Source organism: Oncorhynchus tshawytscha, linkage group LG07, assembly GCF_018296145.1.
Source record: "Oncorhynchus tshawytscha isolate Ot180627B linkage group LG07, Otsh_v2.0, whole genome shotgun sequence".
NCBI lineage: Eukaryota > Metazoa > Chordata > Actinopteri > Salmoniformes > Salmonidae > Oncorhynchus > Oncorhynchus tshawytscha.
In genome coordinates, this window is record NC_056435.1 from 31614928 (window position 1) to 31642599 (window position 27672).

A 27672-nucleotide genomic window follows, 5' to 3' on the forward strand; every position below is an offset into this window, starting at 1 on the left:
ACCGGGAAGATAGTAAGATCCTTCCTGGCTGTCACTTCAGTCCCACGGTTCACCCTCCCTCCACCCTACCCACAGACCACCCATCCTCCCTCCTGCCATCGCCAGGTATCCCCACCCCCCCCCACCCCCCATATTTAGACCATATATTGAGCAACCCCAATTCCCCCAAAACCTGACCAGTCAGTTGACTAAAGACAAATAAGAAATACAAATGGATAGAAAGATAAAGATTAGAGAGTCAATTGGGGGGGGGTGTTCAATAAATAAATAAATAATAGTAATTAAGAGGTAATTAGGTCAGTAGATAAATAAGTACTGAATTGATGATAAAGGGGACCTAGACTTTGGCCATAATGCAAGGTGTGGGTACCCAAGTCATCCTCCTCTGTAATGACAACAGTGGTTTTATCAAGAGATGCGACTCGGGGCTGCTATGCTCTGTGAAACATATCTACAGGCCCGCAAATGGTGTAACAGATCTTTTCGACTTTCGAAAGAACATCATGTCTCTCAACCACCACACATGAGAGGGTGGGGCAGTCTCCTTCCAATTCGGCAACAACAACAAAAACATGTCGCGCCAGAACGGAGGCAAAGGTTCTTGTGTCTCATTGTAGTTTTGGGAAACACAACTCTTCTGGGGTGACGCCAAAAAGATCAATCAACAGGTTTGGTGAGGTGAGGTTGTCAGCTGATTTACAATGGCATTATCACAACACACAATTAATGAGTATTGTCAAAAAGAAAGAGTATTATTAGCCATGTGGGTACAGCGATTAGATGTAACTACATAGTCATAGTCAGCCAGGCCAATACAGGGTGAAAACAACAACAATCAAACCTAATGTACAGTGACAAGAAAAAGTATGTTAACCCTTTGGAAATACCTGGATTTCTGCATAAATTGGTCATCAAATTTGATCTGATCTTCATCAAGGTCACAGCTATAGACAAACACAGTCTGCTTAAACTAATAACACACAAATAATGATCGTGTCTTTATTGAACACACCGTGTAAACATTCACAGTGCAGGGTGTAAAAAGTATGTGTACCCTTGCATTCAATAACTGGTTGATCCTCCTTTGGCAGAAATAACCTCAACCAAATGTTTTCTGTAGTTGCGGATCAAACCTGCACAATGGTCAGGAGGAATTTTGGACCATTCCTCTTTACAAAACTATTTCAGTTCAGCAATATTCTTGGGATGTCTGGTGTGAACTGCTCTCTTGAGGTCATGCCACAGCATCTCAATCGGGTTGAGGTCAGGACTGACTGGGCCCAGGTAATTTGCAAAGGGTTCACATACCTTTTCTTACCACTGTAGATTAGCCAAAATAAAAGGTGCTTAATATGGGAACGATTACAACTTAGTGCTTGACATTGTCACAACGCACAATTAGAACGATTACAGCTAACGACAAAAAGGGACAGTGGTGGTCGCTGCAGCAGGGAGGAGGGAGAGATAACGGGTGCTTGTCACACAGCCACTCGCTTTCACTTTGTTTAACACAGCACAGCAATTCTGAGCCCGGCCCTCCACAATCAAATCAATTGCGGTCGGACTACCTTTAGTCATTTGTGTCTTAATTATTTCATCAAATAGTGTGCTTAAAGCTTCAGACAAGCTCAGTGCATATAGTTGATTTGATTAAAACATATATGGAAAAATACACATTTAAACATTTTGACCAATCGATTGGTCGAAAGAATAGATGACTCCTGGACGACCAATATTTTTTTTTAGTCGGGGAAAGGCCTACATCCATTAGTTTAAACAGACAATAATGAACTGAAGGTCCCGTACCTTTGTCTCCAAAAAGTTTTGTGGTTTGCTAGCAAAGCCAGTCTCAGCCAAACTAGCCAGTGTTGTAGCCCAGCTAGTCGGTGGCAACTCAGGGCAAACTTTTTCGGCCATAGTTTTTCAAGTCTTCTACTCCCCAGTGGATTTTTCTGCAAGTTCCATGAATCTGTCGGACTCCAGGGCAGAGTGCAGCCACACCACTTCTCCGTTTTGGGTGATTCTCAACTGGGCAGGGTAGAGGAGGGAGGGTCGGAGGCCACGTTCGTAGAGCTTGGACATAGCATCTTTGAGCTCAGCCCTCCTATTATTGGCTGTAGTTCTCATAGAAGCGTACAGTGTGCCCATGGTATTTCAGGTGCCCCTTCACCTGTGCAGTCAACAACACAAGGTCCTTAGTTTGGTAACGGTGGAAGCAAACAATGACAGCACAAGGCTTCTGGCCTGGTCCAGGCTTCTGAATGAGGCTGTGGTGGGCCCTGTCTAGCTCCGGAGGAGAAGGGAAAACATCTTCCCCTAGGACCTCCACGAAGAACTTGGAGAAAAAAGCAGTGGGATGTGTGTCCATTTCTGTCTTTTCGGGTAAATTCACAATCCTCACATTCTGGTTCCTAGTGCGCCCATCTAGGTCCATTACCCTCACCGTTAGGGTAGTGGAGTGTTGCAGTGGTCTAAGATACTGCAACCCAGTGCAAGAGGTATCAGTGCAGTACCTGGTTCAAATCCAGACAGCATCATATCCGGCTGTGATTGGGAGTTCAATAGGGCGGTGCACAATTGTCCCAGCGTCTGCCTCGTCTGGCTGGGGTAGGCTGTCATTGTAGATAAGAATTTGTTCTTAACTGACTTGCCTAGTTAAATAAAGATTATATATTTTTAAATTGCATTTCAATGTCTCTCTTCAGCTTGATGTTTCTAGTGTTTAGACCCAGGTATTTTCAGCAGCTGCTTCAAGGTCGACGATCCGCCTTGAGAAGTAACTAGAGTGTGGTTGTTGTCCAGTTTCACATCCATTCTAGCAAATTAAGTCTTGAATCACTCAGCTATTATGACAAAATTGGCGGGCGATGCCCGCCATTGTTGCCTGCCAATGCGGTTTCTCTCGCAGGGTAAAGTTAGATCTTAGTGAGGTGGCCTCTGGTTTGTCAGGTTTTGGCAGTTTAGGCGTTTTCGATTGCCACGGGTATTACAAAACTGCCTGTACTAACTGCTAGTTAGTACATACTAGTAGTTTAGTTGTTGCTCCGTTTGCCCTGAGCCCCTGTTGTCCTGATAACCCCACCCTTGAGAACTGTCAAGAACCCCGTAGCTGTCAAATGCATGCTGAGACACCTGCTGTCATATTTACAAAAAATATATATATATATTTCACCTTTATTTAGGTAGGCTACCAGGTAGGCTGGTTGAGAACAGGTTCTCCTTTGCAACTGTGACCTGGCCAAGATAAAGCGTAGCAAATCGACACATACAACAACACAGCGGTACACATGGAATAAGCAAAACATAGTCAATAATACAGTAGAACAAAAGAAAACAATATGAGGCCCAACCAGCAACTGAAGGACCAACACCCAGCCTCCCCACTGACTAACAAGACTATGGTCCTCCTTCTCTGTACATAACTTTAAAAGGCCAGGTTAGTGGCAAACCGTGCAATCTTCCTTATGTATGATTGTGTAATATAATGTGTGTTGTTCATCTGTCTTTGTCCACATTATGTGCTAAAGATGTCTTTGACACAGGCACCGTGATGATGACAGTCTAAAGATATGTATCTGGATGTAGGGGATGGAAAGCCCTGAGGTATTGGGCACTAGGGTCCTGTCAGGGGACCTGCCAGGGACTAAAGGTTTAATTATGGGGGTGGGGGGTTCTGCGTAAGGAGAGCGTCAGTCCTTCATGCCAAGGGTGTGGCTGGCTTTATATCAAAGAGTCAAAAGTATTTTGCTCAGCCGATTGAATCTCTCTCTCTCTCTCTCTCTCTCTCTCTCTCTCTCTCTCTCTCTCTCCCTCTGTCCTTCCGTCTCTCTTTTCCTTTTCTCTCAGACGGTGAACTCTATGCTGGGGTCTACATTGACTTCATGGGAACAGACTCTGCCATCTTCCGTACTGGGAAACAGACCGCCATGCGTACAGACCAGTATAACTCCAGATGGTTAAATGGTAAATAAATTAATGGCTTCTTTGGCACTCAAGATATCTGTTATACAAGAGCTTGTCTATGCTATTAAGACAACTGTGCTGTAATTTATGCATGGGATGGCACGGATTTGAAAGTACCATTTGTCAACATGTGAGCCGAAACTATTGAAAAGTTTAATCATGTTTATGTTTACAAAATCTAATCCTTTATTAAACACGAAATGCAGACAGTTTGTAAATGATATTAACCAGATGTTCAGTGAAATTGATCTCCTCCTAAGCTTCTCACACTCCTTCCCTCTCTCCTTCTTCCAGACCCGTCCTTTGTCCATGTGCAGCTCATCCCTGACAGCGCAGAGAGGAATGACGACAAGCTTTACTTCTTCTTCCGTGAGACGTCTGCTGAGATGGGCCAGAGTCCCGTGACTCAGGCCCGCATCGGTCGGATCTGCCTGGTGAGCACAGCCTCAGAATGGAGTGTATTAATAATGAGGCCACCTTCACCTCAGAACTGTCAAATAACAATACATGTGACATGCACAACATGACAAATAAACCCTAGTTTCTTTAAGAAAGGGAAAGGAACCAGTTTTGTCAGGACTTCCTGGGTGTGGAACTACTTGTGTTAGTCTAACACTAACTCGCCGAAATCCACATGTCTATTTAACCTTCCTGTGTACAATGCATGCCTCTGTCCATGAGATGGTACTCTGACCTAAGACCCCATGATCCTCTGACCTCTCCTGACTGGTAGTCTTAAAAAACTCTAAAGGATGTAGTATATTAGGTATTCAGTTAACAGCTTGGTAAAGTCCAGAGCCTCTAAACCAGCCCAGCAGCCCTTCGACATCATTATTCTCTAGTGCCTGTGGTAATTAACCACACACTGTCTTAATAAAAGCATGGCCCTGACCTTCTACCCCCAGAGCTACAAATTGAGAAGAACAGCAAAAAACGAATAACAGGGAATGTGTTTGTCCCCTGTAGGGTATACTTGGAGCTTAGGATGCATCTTTCTGGGCTTAGCTTACAAACATGGAGAGCGTAATGTTTATTCAGTTATGTCACCATGCTCCAGTTCTTCCACAGCTCACCACTGTGTTTATTTGAATGGGTGAGGCAGTGACCCTGCACACAAACACTCATTCCCCTCTCAATGTTTTTTTACACTGGTCCCCAGGGATGCTGTTCTATCATTCTCCCTTCCATACACATCTGGATGCTCTTAATGCCATTAGCCTCTTAATGCCATGGCTCTATACACTCCTCATACCCCAAAACATGAACAACTGTACAGCGTAGTTGCTCTAAAAATGGAGTACAAAGTTTGTGAAAACAATTTCAAATCCCATTTAGGGATTTATTCCAAATACATGTGTGTAGAAGGTATTGTGCAGTATGTACAGGCCTACAACCGTCATGTGGGTATTAAAATGCTATATGTGGTGAAAACAATTTGCTACAGCAATATTTTTTAAATATATGACACGGCAGTGTGTTTCCCCATCAAAGTGGAACGTGCTTTAAGGAGAATGTGTTGGTTAAGGAGGAGGAAACCTCTAAATCACATCTACTGGGTTTGACTGTCCCTCACTAGACTGGAATTTGGCCCTGCTCCATGACAGATGGGAGAGGCTCTAAATAAGAGGAGACAGTGTTTACCATCTCATCCCCCCACAACTAAGCATTTCTCAACGTTTTGCAGGGCCGCTCTCAAAACCGGCCTGCTTTTTAAAATATGTACAATGTATGTGGGTGGCTCCACCTGTTTGTTTTTGGACAGAGGATGTGAGTGCGTGTGTGATGAAGACTGTGTTTTCTCCCCCTCTCTGCAGAATGATGATGGTGGACACTGCTGCTTGGTCAACAAGTGGAGCACTTTCCTGAAGGCACGGCTCATCTGCTCAGTGCCGGGGGCCGACGGGATTGAGACGCACTTCGACGAGCTCCGTGAGTTCTCCTTCTTCCCCTTTACTGTGGTTTCATCCACTATCCACATCAAAGTAAGGAACGAGGAACCAGACAGCCTGTTGAATATCTTGAGGTTTCTCATCGGTATTAAAACTGTGTCAAATAGAGACCAGTTAAAGAGGATGGTGGTGGAACTGACTCCAGACCAGTTGCAGGGGTGGGCAACTCCAATCCTCGGGTGCCTGAATGGTGTCACACTTTTTCTCCATCCCCTAAAGCTGATTAATCATATTGCATTCTAAACTGAAGACTATGATTAGGTGATTATTGGAGTCAGGTGTGTTAGCTGGGGCTGGGGCAAAACTGTGACACTAATCAGGCCCCTGAGGACTGGAAATGCCCACCCTTGATAGAGGAACTAGTTGGTGTTGCCTGTCTTTTATAACCCTGCTTGCACTATCCAACCAGGCTCATCTAAGGCCAGTTTTAGCTCTGCATACCACCACCTGACAAGTGCCTGACTACACTGCACTGCACTGCACACAGCCCAGTCTCTGCACCATATGGCAGCCTCTTCCATTACACAACCTCCTCTCAATCCTCCCGTGGCCCATACGGCATGCTGTAATGGGAATTGCGCCCACTCCGGTACTATAGTTGTTATTTTCTTTCAAGATGTCTCAAACAAAAGGCTCCTTTTTCCTTGCTGTGCAGTAAAAGGTGTCTGGGAAGCACTCCCATCCTGTCATAGACTGGATATGAGGGGCTTGCTGCCTCGTGGCAGACAGATCAAGTAGCCAGGCAGGACTGTCAAGCCCATTACCATGTCTTCCTATCTCTGCCTCACTGCTTCCAAATAGAATGTTGGAATGATAAGAGTTCTGATTAATCTACGACCGAGCCTACAGTAGACACGTTCTAACCTCAAGAATGAAAAGCTTGTGTTACTTTCTATTTGACCTCTGTTTATAGTCCCAGAGTGCGCAAATATTGATATAAAAACTATCATATCGAAGTCAACTTGGAGTCACGCGATGACATGGTCTGTATTCCTCCCAGTACGACTCGGGAAACCATGCAGCCTATTAGGCTAAATATGAAATAAGTTCCAGAGAGGAAAGTGCACAGTGATCTTGATCTCCTTTCCAATAATGGGGGGGGGACCCTGGGCTAGAGCGCACATGCCTCGCCAGTAGGCACATTTCTATTTAATGCAACAGTTTAATGCAACAGTTACAGTTTTGTGCAACAGTGACTAAACTATTGGTAGAGTTTAAAATGCGATGGAAACACATTGAACTTTAGATTTTTATTAAGTACATGGAAGCGAAGAAGTACATTTTGTGTGCACTACGTCATCACACACTGATTCTTTATCTGCAACAAGTCAGTTTGGTGGAAACACGCCACTGGTTGGAAAATGCACAGATTTTTAGAATGTTTGCATGAAAATCTGCGGCAATTGTATGTAAACCTAGCTACTGGTGCTATATAACCATTTTGCCCAAGTAAATGAAAGGATATCCAAACCGTAAGCAGCGTACTCTACGGTTATAAACTACTTTGTGTCTTTATTAGTCGGCTCAGTGTTGACACAGGCATGCCGTGCACACTGGGTTTAGAGGAGTGTGGAGGGCTGGCACTGGTTCACATGTACAGTGCACCGTTCAGGACAGTACTTAAATAAAGCTGTAAATGTGTAAAGACACGGGCTGTTGCAGTCTCCTAATGAACAGTGCAGACTCAGCTTAGCAACAGGCTGTCCATACAGTACATCCATACAGTACGTCCCGAACTAGGAAGCAAAGGTCAGACAGACCTGATGCCAGTGGCCACTGCCCACTCCTGCCAGGCACTGTACCCCCAGGAAGTGCATGTGTTTAACTGGGTATAGGTGAGCTCCATGCCAAGTCTCCAGTTTACTGATGGATTATAATGTCTGGTCTAAATACAGGTGTAGGACCTTTATTTGAGCCAGTTTGCTACAGCAGGAAAGTAATTCTGCGGCAACAGGAAATTTGAATTATTTTGTGGATTATATATGTACACTACCATTCAAAAGTTTGGGGTCAATTAGAAATGTCCTTGTTTTTGAAAGAAAAGCACTTGTCCATTAAAATAACATCAAATTATTAATACAGTGTAGACATTGTTAATGTTGTAAATGACTATTGTAGCTGGAAACAGCTGATTTTTAGTGGAATATCTACATAGGGGTACAGAGGACCATTATCAGCAACCATCAATCCTGTGTTCCAATGGCATGTTGTGTTAGCTAATCCAAGTTTATCATTTTAAAAGTCTAATTGATCAATCGAAAACCCTTTTGCAATTAAGTTAGCACAGCTGAAAACTGTTGATCTGATTAAAGAAGCAATAAAACTGGCCTTCTTTAGACTAGTTGAGTATCTGGAGCATCAGCATTTGTGGGTTCGATTACAGGTGCGAAACGAATAACTTTCTTATGAAACTCGTCAGTCTATTCTTGTTCTGAGAAATGAAGGCTATTCCATGCGAGAAATTGCCAAGAAACTGAAGATCTCGTACAACGCTGTGTACTACTCCAGCAAACTGGCTCTAACCAGAATAGAAAGAGGAGTGGAAGGCTCCGGTGCACAACTGAGCAAGAGGACAAGTACATTAGAGTGTCTAGTTTGAGAAACAGACGCTTCACAAGTCCTCAACTGGCAGCTTAATTTAATTGTACCCGCAAAACACCAGTCTCAATGCCAACAGTGAAAGAGGTGACTCCGGGATGCTGGCTTGCTCAGAGCCCTGACCTCAATTCCATCGAGCACCTTTGGGATTAATTGGAATGCCGACTACGAGCCAGGTCTAATCGCCCAACATCAGTGTCCGACCTCACTAATGCTCTTGTGGATGAATGGAAGCAAGTCCCTGCAGCAATGTTACAGCATCTAGTGAAAAGCCTTCCCAGAAGAGTGGAGGCTGTTATAGACGCAAAGGGGGGACTAACTCCCCCTCGTCGAACATCTCATTCCAAAACCCATGATTTTGGAATGAGATGTTTGACGAACAGGTGTCTACATACTTTATGTCATGTAGTGTATTTTGTAGGGGGTGTTAGGGCTGACATTTTAAAGTCTTTTTAAACCTTGAATGCACCACAAGTTTGCAGTTCCTGCTGTGCCACAAAAATTCTCAGCAACAAAGGAGTGATCCAATGAAGATCCTACATCTGTCGGTCCATGCTCAGGTTGTGGTGTTGACAGGGGAGAATAAGGATGGAAGGATTACTCCAGTACTGCAGGGCAACAAGTTCTATGTGCCTTCTACACTGAACAAAAATATAAATGCAACGTGATGGTCCCACCCATGTTTCATGAGCTGCAATAAAAGATCCCAGAAATGTTCCATATGCACAAAAAGCTTATTTCTCTCAAATGTTTTGCACAAGTGTGTTTACATCCCTGTTAGTGAGACAAAATAATCCAACGACCTGACAGGTCTAACACATCAAGAATCAGTGGATTAAACAGCATTATCATTGCACAGGTGCACATTGTGCTTTGCACAATAAAGCCCACTCTAAAGTGTGCAGTTTTGTCACACAACACAATGCCACACATGTCTCAAGTTGAGGGAGTGTGCTATTCGCATGCTGACTGCAGGAATGTCCACCAGAGCTGTTGCCAGAGAATTGAATGTTCATTTCTCTACCATAAGCCTCCACCAACATTGTTTTAGAGAATTGGTCAGTACGTCCAACAGGCCTCACAACCGCAGACCACAGTGTCGTATGGTGTCGTATGGGCAAGCGGTTGGCAGATGTCAACGTTTTCAACAGAGTGCCCCATGGTGGCGGTGGAGTTATGGTATGTGCCTGGATAAAGAGAACAGATTAACTTACATTTTCACTCTCTATTAGTGTAGTAGTAAAGTAAAGAGGACCTTGGGGTAATTATTGTGAACTTTGATGAGCCTTCCAGCCCAGCTGTATTCCTTGTGTGGCAACAGTTTTATGTGTGACTTGCTGTTAGCTTCGGACGCCAGAGACCCAGAGTTTTACAGTTGAGAAGAGTTAAAGATTTGGCTCTACTTGAGAACTTGCACCCAAATGACCCCCAGTAAATTGAAACACAAGGTAGAGGCCCTTATCCAGGCACATGTGCTTGTATTCTATGTCAAAATGAATAATGCAAAGCAATTATAGAAATTGATACTGTAAAGGTTTAGATTGTATGGTTTTATACAAATAAGGAAGTACATTGCATGAAATTGAGCATCAACAATATTTACACTTTTGAAGCTACTCTAATCAATCTCACTGCTTCAACAATCCGCAGGTACCTGCGCATGGATTTCACAAAGACTTTATGAGAGATGAACAAGAGTGGTAGAGGGAAAGAAAGATTGAAAGAGAAGGGGGAGAAGTAGAGGGCAATATCACGCTAAGCTCTAGGAAAAATACATTCATACTTTTGAGGAAACGAAACATGTTAAGACAGGATTTTTATTGCCTTGCAAAAGTAGGAAGGTGAAAGGACAGTTTGGAGTCTGGATTCACTCACAGCTCTTACTAACATGCACATGAGAAGCCTTCCTGTTGCCAACTCTTCTCTGCCTTGTCAGAATATTTCAACTTCAAATCAAGTAGCTTTTTTCATAATGATAATAACAATTTTGGGAGACAACAGACTCAAACAGCCAACTGTATTGAGCTAATGATAGCTCTGGTTTTCTGGCTGTTTGTGATTGCAGTGTAGTCTACGGTATCTGATTCATCACTTCCTGTAGTGGAACAGCTGTGTTTCTTGGTGGGGCTCATCTGTTATATGACAACCCTGACAGCCTTTCTCTCTGTATTCTATTAAGTATGTCGAATTGCTAATCCTAGTGAATAACAATGTGCCCAGTCTACACAAAAGGAAGAATTGTAGACTAGCAGAATTTATCATACGTCTCATTGGAGTCCATTGCATGATAATGCTTTCAATTTGAGTTCTCACAGGATCTTCACAGGCTCTTGCATGTAGACATGCAGTGTCTTTATCCTCTGGCCAATGGCCATTCCCCTACTGCACACAAGTAGTCTGACTTACTATTGAGTTCTGTTCTGTGAGGTGGATGTGACTCCTGAGAGGAGAATGTGGGCCAGTCAGAAAGCAGGCCAGCGAGGAGAGACAATCACTATTGGCCGGAGGCCAATCAGATCTAAAGTAGGTCTCCTTCTGCAGCCACCTGGGCTCCAACCAGAAATAAACTGGTTGGAGTTTCTCTCTGGGACCCCCAGAGGCATGTGAGGTATGATTTCATCTTCCTCTAAGGCACGTGTCAAACTCATTCCACGGGGGGAATGTCTGCAGGTTTTCGCTCCTCCAATGTACTTGATTTGATTAATTAAGGTCACTGATTAGTAAAGAACTACCCTCACCTGGTTGTGTAGGGCTTAATTGAAAGGAAAAAACAAAAACCAGCAGACACTAGGATTGAGTTTGACACCCCTGCTCTAGGGCTTAGAACAAAGCCCAACTGCCACCCCTCCCAACCTTGGACACCGGAAGTGGAAAGTGTCTGTTCGTCACGTATTAAATAACTCAGATTCCGGAGAAAACTCTCAGGTGACACAGCAATCATGTTGTCTCACTCAAGCCTAGACACCTCAGGCGACTGTGTGGGTTTCATTGCTATATATCTTTACATGGTGTCCCAGTTTGGTCTTTTTTATTAATTGTTCTGCATACATAGATGCTCAATAATGAGTTTCATTACCCTCTGGGTTCAGTTGGGAATATCCACTACTGGATAGAATGCTTACTGTTCAAGGGTGTGGTCTCTGAAGCGCTTTGTCTTTGTTTTATCATATTGTGTACTGTACAGACAGTACTGTAGCCTTCATCTTGGCCTAGGGAAGAATCCTGTGGACGTTTGTCTCTGTTAGTTTCCTGTTGCTCTGTAAAGATGTGTCATGGGCTTACCCTTCCTGTTTCTGTCAGCAGTATGATGGATGTCAGTCGTACAGCCCTGGAGGAAAAGGCTAGCCACATCTTCTCCTCCTTTCATTTTGACCCCATCCTCACTGCTAGGCTAGTTTATCTCCAATTCCATCAAGCCCACCACATTTTTTATTTAACTAGGCAAGTCAGTTCAGAACAAAATTCTTGTTTACAATGATGGCCTAGGAACAGTGGGTTAACTGCCTTGTTCAGGGGCAGAACGACAGATTTTTTACCTTGTCAGCTCGGGGATTCGATCTAGCAACCTTTACGGTTACTGGCCCAACACTCTAACCAACTGCCACCCCTGCATGATTGTGGTCCGGTCACACAACATCTTCAAGCAACGCAAAGCTTGACATTAGATTTAGATTAGAAGTTGAATCGCTACATGTAGTGTTGCAGGTCTAATCACAGGGTACAGTGAAAATGTTAAGCTCCGAGCTCCAGCAATGCAGGTCAAAGTGAAATAGAAACGATTCATGTGATGATAAAGAGAAATGAAATGCGTGCCTCTGAGCTGCCCTCTAAAAGAGGAGAGGAGAGACACTGTGTGCATTTGCTCCTCCTGTTTGAGGAGGAGAGCTGTTCTGATGGGAGTTCAGGTTTTGCCAAAAGGTGTGAAAAGCGAAAGGTGGATTGACTGGACCTCTGTAAATACTACCTTCTCTTTGCACTGACGTGATTCTTGCTGTGTATCTCTTTAAGGAGACGTTTACATACAGCCGACCCAGGACACCAAGAATCCTGTTATCTACGGAGTCTTTTCCGTCTCGGGGTGAGTGGTCAAACTTGTTTTCAGAAACTTTTATTAGAAACAATGAAGAATAATTATTTAAATACACTTTCGTTGTCATATGATGTCCCTATTAGTTGTTTCAGTTCTTAACCCGATGAGCTGTCTGTCTCTCCCCTCTCCACACAGCTCAGTGTTTAGGGGTTCAGCGGTGTGTGTCTACTCCATGGCAGACATCCGCCAGGTCTTCAATGGGCCCTTCGCCCACAAAGAAGGGCCCAATTACCAGTGGGTCGCCTACACTGGGAAGATCCCCTACCCTCGACCTGGGACGGTGAGCCTCACCCTCCCATGGCCATGAGTGTTAATACCAAACCACGCTGGCATAAGAGACACTTAGACTTTAAATAGAAACCGTCTGTCTGTCAAGCAGGACACAAACATTAGCCTCCATAGCCGTGTTCTCCTGCTATAAGAGTCCTCATGTCTCCCATGTTGATGCTGTGGATAAGTGGTTGTTGTTGTTTCTGTGGTGAGAGGCAAAGTTTTAATGCTCGTTTCATTTTCAACCACAGTGCCCAGGTGGAACGTTCACCCCCAACATGAAGTCCACCAAAGACTACCCAGACGAAGTCATCAACTTCATGAGGAACCACCCCAACATGTACAATGCAGTGTACCCAATGCACAAGCGCCCCCTGGTGGTCCGGACCAATGTGGACTACGAGTTCACCACCATCACTGTGGACCAGGTGGCCGCCGCAGACGGGAACTATGAAGTGCTGTTCCTGGGAACTGGTGAGTCGTCACTAGTCTATATTCACGTGAAATAAAGTAGGCCTACATAAAGTCACATTAGCGTTACTTTCTATAACTCTTTGTACAATGTCCAAGGATGCTCAACAGATGTCCTTCTGAAAGGAATATAAAGGACAAAACCTCCGCCAGATGGACCTGGTGTCTTTCTCATGATCATTTATCACCAGGAGAAAAGCTTCTGACCCCCTTTTTGTCAAAATGAATGTTTAACCAATAAACAGGGTCGTCCTTTGCGTCATTCACTTGAAGTAGAAGCTTTTGAGGTCTCTACCTGCCGTTCAGGGCGAATGGGTGAGAGGAGGGGGAATGGAGGTGGGGGGTTACAGAAATGAAATCCATTATACTAATCTCACCACCAGCATAGTGCAGCAGTAGTGATTTTACGGGGTTTTTTCCTCCCATACGCTCATTATCCCTTTAGTGTGCCGTCTTTGTTCTGCTCTGCGTCTCTTGGAGACTAGAGGGGTTTTATACGAGTGCACCGTGCTCCACTGTGCCCGGAGTCAGTGGAATGTCTCTCCTTTGAGCCGCCGTCAGGAGCACGCATTCATCGCTGCGTTGGGGCACATTGAGAGTCATAATAAATCTCAGGTATCCTGCACTCAGGAATGCCTGGGTGCAGAAATCAAACATGCCATTCTGTTGGGGCACGGCTGGGCTGTCTGGGGGGAAATTCCTACCTCCTGGCTCCTGTAGAACGGGGCGCAGGGAGGAAGAGGAGAACGTTATGCCAGTTGACATGCGGTACTAAGCAAGTGAAAGAGATGATGTTCATATAGGGGAGCACAAAGGTGAACACTGAGAGAGAGCTGCCTTTACATAAGCAGACTGTGAGGGCTGTTTGATTGACAGGCAGCAAGGCAGGGTAGTGTCAAGCCACAGTAGGTGTGTGTAGTAATATCAACTCTCAGGTGTTTCCCTGGGCCACAGACAGGGGGACAGTTCAGAAGGTGATTGTTCTGCCCAAAGACGACCTGCAGACTGAAGAACTGGTCCTGGAGGAGGTTGAGGTGTTCAAGGTGAGCACTCACTGTCTTTCTTCTGTCTCTCTCTCTGCCTATATCCACGTCTATTTTCAATAAAGATACTTTCGAAGACTCATCAATGCATTGTCTCCACATTCCAGGTTCCAACTCCAATTATAACCATGAAGATTTCGTCCAAAAGGGTAAGCATGTCTGTATAAACTTACCTAATAGACTTAGAAATCACTGAGAAATGTCCTTATTTTTTTTAAAGAAAAACACTTTTTTTTTGTCCATTAAAATAACTTCAAATTGATCAGAAATACAAGTGTAGACATTGTTAATGTTGTAAATAACTGAATAGACTGACGAGTTTAAGAAGGAGGTTCTTTGTTTCTGGCCATTTTGGGCCTGTGATTGAACCCACAAATGCTGATGCTCCAGATACACAACTCGTCTAAAGATGATCAGTTTTATTGCTTCTTAAATTATAACACCAGTTTTCAGCTGTGCTAACATCATTGTAAAATGGTTTCAATTAGCCTTTTAAAATGATAAACTTGGATTAGCTAACACACCGTGCCACTGGAACACAGGAGTGATGGTTGCTGATAATGGGCCTGTAGATATCCCATTAAAAATCAGCCATTTCCTGCTATAATAGTCATTTACAACATTAACAATGTCTACACTGTGTTTCTGATCAATTCGACGTTATTTTAATGGACAAAAAAAAAGTTTTTCTTTCAAAAATAAGGACATTTCTAAGTGACCCCAAGCTTTTAAAAGGTAGTGTATATTTCGTAGGATAAAGAGGAGGGAGTGAATTAAATGAAGGGAAATTATTTAAGAATGCCATGAGCTACCTATATGATGCTGTGGAACTAATGTTTCCCTTCACAATTCATAGAATGCCTGCAAGTCTGGTCGAAACAATAAAAAGAGAAATATGGTAAACGCATTAAGTTAGTGTTGTCTTTCGCTGTGGTTAAAATAGTCGGCCTTGGATACATGATATGACATCCTTCTTAGAAAGGGTTACAATTTTACACAGGCTGACAAGAATGATGAATTCAAAACAGCTGATCATAAAAGCTGAAGGTGCATTGTCCTGGGACAATGGGAATCTTAGTTATACAGTAAAGATGAGCTCTCCCAGTGTGCTCGCAACTCTTCCAAGTAGCAAACTATATTTACACGTGTTTTAATAGTTATATTATCACATTACATTGTTATAGCTTTGACCGACTCTTGGCCACTGTAACCCTCTGCACTGTGACTTGATCTGTGGTAAATATTGGATATTCCCCTACTTTATCCAGCTGGGATCTCACATCCTCCTTTGCGTTCTAATCTCACAGCAACAGCTCTATGTGTCTTCTGAGCTTGGTGTGACCCACCTGGCCCTCCACCGCTGTGATGTGTATGGGGAGGCGTGTGCTGACTGCTGCCTGGCCCGGGACCCCTACTGCGCCTGGGACGGAAAGTCCTGCTCCCGCTACTCCACCTCGCAGAAGAGGTGAGCATCAGCATGAGCTGCTCAGAATTGTAAATGGCTTCATACTGTAGATTGTTGAATGTCTCTATAGATTGTTGAATCAAATCAAATCAAATTTATTTATATAGCCCTTCGTACATCAGCTGATATCTCAAAGTGCTGTACAGAAACCCAGCCTAAAACCCCAAACAGCAAGCAATGCAGGTGTAGAAGCACGGTGGCTAGGAAAAACTCCCTAGAAAGGCCAAAACCTAGGAAGAAACCTAGAGAGGAACCAGGCTATGTGGGGTGGCCAGTCCTCTTCTGGCTGTGCCGGGTGGAGATTATAGCAGAACATGGCCAAGATGTTCAAATGTTCATAAATTACCAGCATAGTCCAATAATAATAAGGCAGAACAGTTGAAACTGGAGCAGCAGCACGGCCAGGTGGACTGGGGACAGCAAGGAGTCATCATGTCAGGTAGTCCTGAGGCATGGTCCTAGGGCTCAGATCCTCCGAGAGAGAGAAAGAAAGAGAGAAAGAGAGAATTAGAGAGAGCACTCTTAAATTCACACAGGACACCGAATAGGACAGGAGAAGTACTCCAGATATAACAAACTGACCCTAGCCCCTCGACACATAAATTACTGCAGCATAAATACTGGAGGCTGAGACAAATATAGGCTGAAGGGCTCTATAGATTGCTGAATGGCTCTATAGAATGTTGAATGGCTCTATATATTGTCGAATGGCTCTATATATTGTTGAATGGCTCTATAGAATGTTGAATGGATCTATAGATTGTTGAACGGCTCTATAGATTGTTGAATGGCTCTATAGATTGTTGAACAGCTCTATAGATTGTTGTATGGCTCTATAGATTGTTGAACGGCTCTATAGATTGTTGAATGGCTCTATAGATTGTTGAATGGCCCTTTAGAATGTTGAACGGCTCTATAGATTGTTGAATGGCTCTATAGATTGTTGTATGGCTCTATAGATTGTTGAATGGCTCTATAGATTGTTGAACGGCCCTTTAGAATGTTGAATGGATCTATAGATTGTTGTATGGCTCTATAGATTGTTGAATGGCTCTATAGATTGTTGAACGGCCCTTTAGAATGTTGAATGGATCTATAGATTGTTGAACGGCTCTATAGATTGTTGAACGGCTCTATAGATTGTTGAACGGCTCTATAGATTGTTGAACGGCTCTATAGATTGTTGAACGGCTCTATAGATTGTTGAATGGCTCTATAGAATGTTGAATGGATCTATAGATTGTTGAACGGCTCTATAGATTGTTGAATGGCTCTATAGAATGTTGAATGGATCTATAGATTGTTGAACGGCTCTATAGATTGTTGAATGGCTCTATAGATTGTTGAACGGCTCTATAGATTGTTGAATGGCTCTATAGAATGTTGAATGGATCTATAGATTGTTGAACGGCTCTATAGATTGTTGAATGGCTCTATAGATTGTTGTATGGATCTATAGATTGTTGAATGGCTCTATAGATTGTTGAATGGCTCTATAGATTGTTGTATGGCTCTATAGATTGTTGTATGGCTCTATAGATTGTTGAACGGCTCTATAGATTGTTGAATGGCTCTATAGATTGTTGAATGGCTCTATAGATTGTTGAATGGCTCTATAGATTGTTGTATGGCTCTATAGATTGTTGTATGGCTCTATAGATTGTTGAATGGCTCTATAGATTGTTGAATGGCCCTTTAGAATGTTGAAATGTTTCTATAGATTGGATGGTTGATGTATATGGATTGTTAGCTGGCTCTATAGATTGTTGAATGGCTTCCGGTATATGGATTGTTGAATGGTTGAAAAGCTCTATACTATAGGCCGTTGAATGACTACTGCATGCAATGTTTTATGGCAGATTGTTGACTGACTCTATGGAATGTTGAATGGCTTTGCATTTGCATGGTAATTTATTCTCTTCTCTTATTCGGGAATACTGGTCTGACCCCTTTAGACGCAGCCGGAGGCAGGACGTGAAGTACGGGAACCCCATCCGGCAGTGCAGGGGCTTCAACTCCAATGGTAAGACCAGTGTGTGCCAGAGGGTGGATGGAGTAGAGATTTTCAGTGGCGGTGAATACATCTCATCCATTCATTGACTTTATTTATGCCATCACACGGCAACATTTTCATCAAATAGATATGAAATAAACATTGCTCTTCTGGATTTGTTGTCTTTGTGGGACATGATACTGAATCTATGATTGCCATGGTGTCTTTCTCAGCGAATAAGAACACCTTGGAGATGGTGCAGTATGGGGTGGAGGGCAGCAGCACCTTCCTGGAGTGCCAGGCCCGTTCTCCCCACGCCGCCATCAAGTGGCACCTGCAGAGGGACAACAGTGACCGCCGGAAAGAGGTGAGCGGCCATCTATGACACACACAATATCACTCAAACTAGTATTCTTCCCAAAACACTGTTGCGCTCTATACTCTCTGCCCATTGAGCCCAGACGTATTATATATTATATACAGTGCCTTGCGAAAGTATTCGGCCCCCTTGAACTTTGCGACCTTTTGCCACATTTCAGGCTTCAAACATAAAGATATCAAACTGTATTTTTTTGTGAAGAAGCAACAACAAGTGGGACACAATCATGAAGTGGAACAACATTTATTGGATATTTCAAACTTTTTTAACAAATCAAAAACTGAAAAATTGGGCGTACAAAATTATTCAGCCCCTTTACTTTCAGTGCAGCAAACTCTCTCCAGAAGTTCAGTGAGGATCTCTGAATGATCCAATGTTGACCTAAATGACTAATGATGATAAATACAATCCACCTGTGTGTAATCAAGTCTCCGTATAAATGCACCTGCACTGTGATAGTCTCAGAGGTCCGTTAAAAGCGCAGAGAGCATCATGAAGAACAAGGAACACACCAGGCAGGTCCGAGATACTGTTGTGAAGAAGTTTAAAGCCGGATTTGGATACAAAAAGATTTCCCAAGCTTTAAACATCCCAAGGAGCACTGTGCAAGCGATAGTATTGAAATGGAAGGAGTATCAGACCACTGCAAATCTACCAAGACCTGGCCGTCCCTCTAAACTTTCAGCTCATACAAGGAGAAGACTGATCAGAGATGCAGCCAAGAGGCCCATGATCACTCTGGATGAACTGCAGAGATCTACAGCTGAGGTGGGAGACTCTGTCCATAGGACAACAATCAGTCGTATATTGCACAAATCTGGCCTTTATGGAAGAGTGGCAAGAAGAAAGCCATTTCTTAAAGATATCCATAAAAAGTGTTGTTTAAAGTTTGCCACAAGCCACCTGGGAGACACACCAAACATGTGGAAGAAGGTGCTCTGGTCAGATGAAACCAAAATTTAACTTTTTGGCAACAATGCTAAACGTTATGTTTGGTGTAAAAGCAACACAGCTCATCACCCTGAACACACCATCCCCACTGTCAAACATGGTGGTGGCAGCATCATGGTTTGGGCCTGCTTTTCTTCAGCAGGGACAGGGAAGATGGTTAAAATTGATGGGAAGATGGATGGAGCCAAATACAGGACCATTCTGGAAGAAAACCTGATGGAGTCTGCAAAAGACCTGAGACTAGGACGGAGATTTGTCTTCCAACAAGACAATGATCCAAAACATAAAGCAAAATCTACAATGGAATGGTTCAAAAATAAACATATCCAGGTGTTAGAATGGCCAAGTCAAAGTCCAGACCTGAATCCAATCGAGAATCTGTGGAAAGAACTGAAAACTGCTGTTCACAAATGCTCTCCATCCAACCTCACTGAGCTCGAGCTGTTTTGCAAGGAGGAATGGGAAAAAAATTCAGTCTCTCGATGTGCAAAACTGATAGAGACATACCCCAAGCGACTTACAGCTGTAATCGCAGCAAAAGGTGGCGCTACAAAGTATTAATTCAAGGGGGCTGAATAATTTTGCACGCCCAATTTTTCCGTTTTTGATTTGTTAAAAAAAGTTTGAAATATCCAAGAAATGTTGTTCCACTTCATGATTGTGTCCCACTTGTTGTTGATTCTTCACAAAAAAATACAGTTTTATATCTTTATGTTTGAAGCCTGAAATGTGGCAAAAGGTCGCAAAGTTCAAGGGGGCCGAATACTTTCGCAAGGCACTGTATATATATGCCACCACTGCGACCTGTATGCTCTAGTCGGCTGGCCCTCGCTACATATTCGTCGCTAGACCCATTGGCTCCAGGTCATTTATAAGTCTATGCTAGGTAAAGCTCCGCCTTATCTCAGCTCACTGGTCACGATAACAACACCCACCCATAGCACGCGCTCCAGCAGGTATATCTCACTGGTCATCCCCAAAGCCAACACCTCCTTTGGCCGCCTTTCCTTCCAGTTCTCTGCTGCCAATGACAGGAACGAATTGCAAAATTCGCTGAATCTGGAGACTTATATTTCCCTCACTAACTTTAAACATCAGCTATCTGAGCAGCTAATTGATCGCTGCAGTTGTACATAGCCCATCTTTAAATAGCCCACCCAAATACCTACCTCATCCCCATATTGTTTTTACTTTTCTGCTCACCAGTATTTCTACTTGCACATCACCATCTGCTCATCGGTCACTCCAGTGTTCATTTGCTAAATTGTAATTACTTGCTACTATGGCCTATTTATTGCCTTACCTCCTCACGCCATTTGCACAAACTGTATATAGACTTTCTTTTTTTCTATTGTGTTATTGACTGTACACTTGTTTATTCCATGTGTAACTCTGTGTTGTTGTTTGTGTCGCACTGCTATGCTTTATCTTGCCCAGGTTGCAGTTGTAAATGAGAACTTGTTCTCAACTAGCCTACCTGGTTAAAAAGGTGAAATAAAATGTTTAAAATAAAAAATATAAAAAATATATGGGTTTTTGGTATACTATGACCTAAGGTTATTCAAACCATACATCAACTTCGTGACAGGGGATGTGATCTTGTTCAGATAAAGTGGGATTAGTTTAGGAGTAAATCTCCCAGGAAGGACATGATGTTCCCCTCTGTCGACTGCACTTCTCATTCTGTTACATAATGATGCCGAGGGGTCTTCCTCAGGCTACAGTATGTTTCATCTGAAAGCTGAAGTTGTCAGTCTATTGATGTATTACTGTTGTCAGTGTATTGATGTAATACTGTAATAAAGAGATAACAGCCATACAGATATGATAACCAGGTGGTTGGTTTTCAACCTGAAGGGATAAAGCCCAAACTGTCCCAGTACCCAAAGGGAGGGCCCATCCATAAAACAACATAAGACCTGCTCATAGTTTCTCCCCCTGAGGCTGTTCTTGAAGTTTACTGTGAAGCTATAGTGTAACGTCTGTTTTATTTGGCTTTTCGGTTGGATACTGCCTTTCCCCATTGGCATGGCTTAATTGGCTGGGCTGTTGCTCAACCCATCTGATTCTGGGTATAAAAGCTGTCAGCAGCTATAAAAACTCTTGGATATGTTTCAGGAATGACATCGAGAGACAATGGAAAACATCACTAGAGCACTTTTATTGAAGTGGAATTGACTGTGGTATTTAACTGCAGATCAATGTGGATCATGTTAGTGGAAGAATGTACAGGTAGACATAACACTGATATATTGAGATAGTAGGTGGTTGGTGGTGCTGGGCTGCCAATAAGAACAGGAGATTAGCTGTCAGCGTGGCCTCTCCACTGATGTTACTATCCTGGCTTTACATCGTGCCTCATTTCATCATTGTAGATGCAAGTCATAACTCTCTCTTTCTCAGATGCGCTCTGACGGGCGGGTCCTGAAGACAGAGCAAGGTCTGCTGCTGCGTTCTCTCCAGCCCTCAGACTCTGGGGTCTACCAGTGCACGGCCACAGAGAAGAACTTCAAACACACGCTGGTCAAGCTGCAGCTGGTGGTCCTGTCTGGCCGAGCCATCAACAACGTCCTGGTGGAGGGTGGGGGACTGGGGCCATCTGCGCTCCAGTCCAGCGCTTGGACGCCCAGCGCGGGTCAGTACAAGGACCTGCTGACCATCCTGAGCCAGCCAGAGATGGGCCTGATCAACCAGTACTGTCAGGACTACTGGCAGCTGGGAGACCCCATGATGGGAGCCATCAAGGCCAATGACATGAAAGAGCTCAAGGAGCAGAAGAAACCACGCAACCGCCGACATCACGGTGAGGGAGAGGACGAAGAGGAGGTGGAGACATGAGGGGTCCCTCAACTCTCCCAAACTTCAACCGCACCCCAGGGAAACTGGGAAAGACTCAATTCAGGAGACTGACAAGGTGAAAGAAAATCAAAACCCACAAATAAAAGAAATGGAAGTGGAAAAAAAACAAGTCATACAAACAAACACAGCCCACATCCCTTTCAACAATAAAGTATATGATACACAGTATTTATTGTAGGTTGTATATAGTATCATTCTGTGGATTTCTTTGTACTTATAGAAAAATGCTCTTTGTGTATAGGTACCTTTTGGGTAAATGTTATTGTATTATTGTTATTAATTGTATTATTGTTGTTACTGTCATTACAAAAATCTTAATCTTTCCATCTTTCGACATTGACAGCTCTGTTTGGAATGTAAACTCTGTTGGTAGTAAGCTGAAAGGGGTCATTGTGTAAACAGATACGTTAACCGAGGGTTGGGGTAGATGGGGATATAATGGTTTCTTGTTTGCTTTGACTGAATATCAATACTCATATTCTCAGCTCACCAGGAAGTGTTTGAACATACAGTAACCTCACAATCAGTGCATAAGGACAAAGACTCCTGACTCCAATTTCAGAGGATGCACAAATGGCCCCACTCATTGGCTAGCTGTCCATTCTCCCTGTGAACCTGTTGTCTAAATGACTATGTTGAATACTGTTGCTGCTAAGCATAATTGGCTCCCCTAATAGGTTGATGCTATTTATTTTCGGCTTCATTGGTTATTCCTCACTGTACAGTATGTGCCATTAACTCAGGCAAACCAATTGTTAAAAATACAGTGTTGCCATGTAGCCTATGCATGAAATCATCTCTAGATTACCAGAGTCCGTGAAGGGGGGGGGGGGTTATTATTGAATGGCCAGGTCCATCGAATAGATTGTTGTTTAACAAAGAATGAAAAAAGGATTAAAACCTTACCTTTCAGCAGCTAAATTGTGGTAAATGACATTGTGAGAATCAGAAAGTAAACTTACTCAGAAGAAAAAAAAAACACTGTAGATACTTATCAAAGAAATATTTTAAGGACGTCTACGAGCTTTGTTTGGTATATTTTGCAATCTAAACATCGAATGGGACTGAGTGGGACTGAGTGTGAGGTACAGTAAAGGGTCAAGGTTGTACACAAAGGGCATTATTCTCTTACCTTCAAATTATTCAATTGAATCTTATGGAAAGTATAAGATATTCAAAACATTGGCCAGGGCCAAACCTAGCACACTTTGGCCAAATACAGTTCCTTTTGGTCAACAAAAACAAAGCGGAATTCAGTTTGAGATCAAGCGATGCTAGAGCGGAAGAGGCGAAGCGAGAGGGATAACTGGGCCCAAAATCTGTCTTCACCTGCCATTTGTTCTTGTTTTTTTTCCTCTCACCAAGCAGAGTTTTTGTATGGAGGTCAAAGAAAGTGTAGAATTTGGTTAACAAAAAATGTAATGGCTTATTTGCTACTTGTGGCTTATTTGATCGAACAGAAGTTTCGCAATGCTTAAGGTTGTTACGAATGTACTGATATAAGAAGGACACGTCACCTCCCGGCAACTTTGAGAAAAAAACACTTTGTATCGGAGTTGTGCCTTTTATCACAATCGTATCTGCCTTCTCATTGGCTAGAATGGTCCCACCTGATATTGCCTCCTACCAACTACCTTCCATTTTTGAAGGCATTTATTTTCATTGTTAGAGAGGTCAATGGAGTATCTGATCAATATAATGGATAATCTATGGCAATGCCCAGATCACTTTCACTCACCAGCCATGTTGGTTCAAACTAAGAGCCATCTCTTTTCATTTACCGGTGCATTTGGATTCTTCGACTTTACATGTGAAAAAAAATAAATGTCCTCCTTACACAACAAAACATTGTAACAACGTTGTGACAATAACCAAAATATTCATTGTGTGCATGAATATGTATTTGTACTGTAATTATGAAACAAAAAAAACTATGTTGTAGTTTTTCTGTTCTTCAAGTGTACAGTATGGTCAAACGTCAGCGAAGACATGAGGGACAGCCTCAGTGCAGCATAAAACAGAATGGAGGAGAATTACTATGTGTAATGTACCAGCAGATATTGATAGGCTCTCTTTTCCACGCTTCACTATGGGATAGTATTCATTCCCAGAATAAAACCAGACGGCCCCTGTTACTCTCCTCCAGTTGAAAACAGGGTGTTACAGCAAAAAAATGATTGTACAATTTCTTGGTATTTTTACGGTGTCTTTTTTTTCTTTTGGTTTTGTATTTCTTTTTTTGTGTTCTTTTTGCTATCAGTTAAGATTCAATGCACAGAGGTGATGTTATTGTAATTACTTGTGTAAATTACTTTCTCTTCCCTTTCCATTGTTGTTGCTGACTAATAAATTAAAGCTCTATATTTTATAAAATATAATGCTCTGCTTTTATTCTGATGTATGGTGTGATGTTTCCATATTCTATTTTGTGTATCACTCAGAACTTTTGGGAATAAATGTTCCAAGCTACCACAGAGAGAGAACGATTAAGCTACCAGCCATTTATGGCTGACAAGGTCATCATTGGCAGCTTGACTGACAGTGACGCTCTGTTATTATTCAAGATGGAACCCTGGGAGGAAATAGATGCGTAGAGCTTTTCTTCAGCCTTAACATTTTTATCATCTCCTCTCATATTTCAATATGGAATCACATGGCCTATACCCTCATTGCCAGTAGATATCATGATCAAATGGACTGTATGATTTGTTGTGGTCGTCAAGTAACCCCAACAGCACACATTGTTGTTGTAATCCCGGACAAAAACACCTGAGTCAACTAACCATCAAGTTGAAAAGTAGAATCAGATGTGCTTGTCCGGGGCCACACACAAAAATTTGATCTGTTGGAGGTACTCCAGGACCGGAGTTGGGAAACACTGCCTTAGAGGATGGCGCTGACTACAAGGCCATGGGAGACGGCATGGTTAAAGCAGGGCCTTGAGGATTTCCACACCTTGTAAAAGCCAAGACAGCTTTCTCCATGACCGATCTAGCTCATGGCCAAACTGACACAGTAGCCCCTATTATACCTTGTTCTAACATGTGTCTGTTGTGCTGATCTTGTCCACATTCTGATTGAGCCCACATTTGTCGACAGGTGTAGACAATCAAAATTCTCATTGTGATTTGATCTGATTAGATCTTCCTGAACGCCTCTGGAGGTAGTCGAAGACACATATTGTGCGGATGTCTTTGAAGTGTAAACAAATCCGGACAACAAAAGCGTATACATTTGGCCAACGTCACGGTTGTCTCGCCCTGAAAAAAATCACAATGGTCTTCATTTGAAACCAATAGATCGTATGTGTTTGCCACAACCAAATACCGCATACAGCTCTGAATAAAATGGCCATATAGAAATAAAGATATTTATGAAGAGATATCGTCAATCCAGATGGTCAGATATTTATAAGTGGGGACACGATCAATGTGGGCACCATCCAATGTACTCATGCATAAATCATCAGATACATTTTTAAGTGTTTTGGGAAAATAAAATATACTTGGATTTACCTGCATTAAGTACCAATTTCAGTTCAACAAAGGCAGATTGTAGCTCCGAAAGAGCCTTGTAAACCGTGGGGGCAACAGCGTACACAACAGTGTCAGCTGCATACAGGTGTATGTACTTTTTTAGCAGATAGACCAATATTGTTTATATACACAGTAAAAAGTACAGGACCTAACAGATCAATGAAGAGGGCAACACAGTGTTTCCTTTTGTCCATACAATTTACCACATCAATTAAAGTGATGCATTGGAGATGGTGTTATGACCTGACCTGAAAGCAGATTGCTACGAACTGTATTCTAAGTGTTCATAAACACTTAGAATACAGTTCGTAGCAGATTGATAAACACTTAGAATACAGTTCGTAGCAGATTGATAAACACTTAGAATACAGTTCGTAGCAGATTGATAAACACTTAGAATACAGTTCGTAGCAGATTGATAAACACTTAGAATACAGTTCATAGCAGATTGATAAACACTTAGAATACAGTTCGTAGCTAGGAAAGATCTAAGCTGAGAATTGATCAAAGAGTAAAAAAATAAATATTCACAAGACAGTTCAGAGATTGGCCGATAATTATTTAGGTCGGAGGGATCACCTCCTTTGCGGAGATGGAGCACATGGGCCGCCTTCCAAACCCTGGGGAAAGTACCTGAGATAATTGTCAGGTTAAAAACATGTGTCAATAATTCTGCCATCAGGGGAGCAGAAAGCTGCAGTAAGAAAGGAGCAAGCAGATCAGCCCCAGTGGATTTATTTTTTATTTTTTAAATCAATCTTAATCAAGGCGTCTAACACATCACAAGTAGAAAGTTGTTGAAATGAAAACAAAGATTAACTATAAATTGACAACTATTCCATCGAGCTAGCTAGAGGGTGGGAGATACATTAAAGTAGACCAATGTTACTTTAAAGACAGGATGTGCTCTCTCAGCTAGCCTACAAGGCCTAATCATGGTAAAATAAATACTTATTATTGTAATGATAATAATAGTAAGGGCAAAAATAATTAGAACAACAACGCCAAGATGAAGTGTCAACATTATCTTCTGTCTCTCCCACAGCACACAACAGAGAAGCCCAGGATCACAAATGGCTTTGTTGGGCCAGGGAGATTGATTCTGAACTGGGAGCAGTGAGAGGCAGCAGTTTGGCATCCCATGAAACTGCTTGATTGTTCTGATTTGACCTTCAGAAGATCCTCAGTCAGTGATTGGTCTTTTCCAGTCAGTCACACCCACTCCGTTACTCAGAATTGATAATCCACTGACATCATCAGTGTCCTAACCTGGGGTGGTTGCCTGGTGGGAATTTGAGCAGATCAACTGTTCTTATATCAATTACAATTGCAATGTACTGCATGGAATACTGTATATAGGGTTAGGGTCACATTTAGGTTTATTTACAAATTCCCAGGTCTTGGCAGAAAAAAACTCTTACCTACATACTACCTGACCAAGAAAAACTCCAGGCTCTTCTTATCAACACAACACAAAATTGGGTTAGCAAGGACAGACAGTCTAGAAGGATAGAATCATTGGGCAACTCTGCAGTGACTTGACCTGGGTAGGCAAAGCAGATTTTAAAAAAGTGGGCAATGCTGCTCCCTGCTGGACAGCTATAGCATAAACCATGTCATTAGTGGACTAACATTTTTTTCTACAAGCATTTTAAAGCACAATTTAATTTGTATCGCTGAAGAGTAATTTCCGATAGAGCCCACGTGTGCAGCTTTTACCGGGAATGCAGTCACCTCTGTCACGGGAACATTGTCTTTAAACCTATATCACGCTGTAATGCAGAATTTCCTAGATAAAGATTGAATAGAGCCCTTAGCATATATGTTCATACACATTAGTTATTTCATTTATTAATTTGACCATCTGCAAACAACTGAATGGTAATGTCTATTAGTTATACAGTTATCTTATACTCTTATTCTTCTACCCCTACCAAAACGCATACAGTTGAAGTCGGAAGTTTACATACACATAGGTTGGAGTCATTAAAACTCGTTTTTCAACCACTCCACAAATTTCTTGTTAACAAACTACAGTTTTGGCAAGTCGGTTAGGACATCTATGTACATGAAACAAATAATTTGTCCAACAATTGATTACAGAC

At 42.6% G+C, this 27672-nt stretch overlaps 1 protein-coding gene across 4 annotated transcripts in view; it reads left to right on the forward strand.

The window, feature by feature from the left end:
• Positions 1-24406, forward strand: part of LOC112254361 (semaphorin-3F) — a 100799-nt gene extending 76393 nt beyond the window's left edge. For 2 of the 4 annotated variants that reach the window (XM_024426855.2, XM_024426857.2), the window contains 12 exons: positions 3847-3963; positions 4258-4397; positions 5778-5892; positions 12519-12588; positions 12736-12880; positions 13122-13344; positions 14296-14384; positions 14492-14533; positions 15692-15849; positions 17805-17872; positions 18076-18209; positions 21576-24406. In XM_024426855.2, the coding sequence (XP_024282623.1) occupies positions 3847-3963; positions 4258-4397; positions 5778-5892; positions 12519-12588; positions 12736-12880; positions 13122-13344; positions 14296-14384; positions 14492-14533; positions 15692-15849; positions 17805-17872; positions 18076-18209; positions 21576-22010 (1736 nt within the window). In that variant the 3' untranslated portion in view covers positions 22011-24406. Of the gene's footprint in view, positions 1-3846; positions 3964-4257; positions 4398-5777; positions 5893-12518; positions 12589-12735; positions 12881-13121; positions 13345-14295; positions 14385-14491; positions 14534-15691; positions 15850-17789; positions 17873-18075; positions 18210-21575 lie in introns of all 4 variants that reach the window. The other 2 variants (XM_024426854.2, XM_024426856.2) reach the window with 1 other exon arrangement.
• The last annotated feature ends 3266 nt before the right edge of the window (positions 24407-27672 follow it).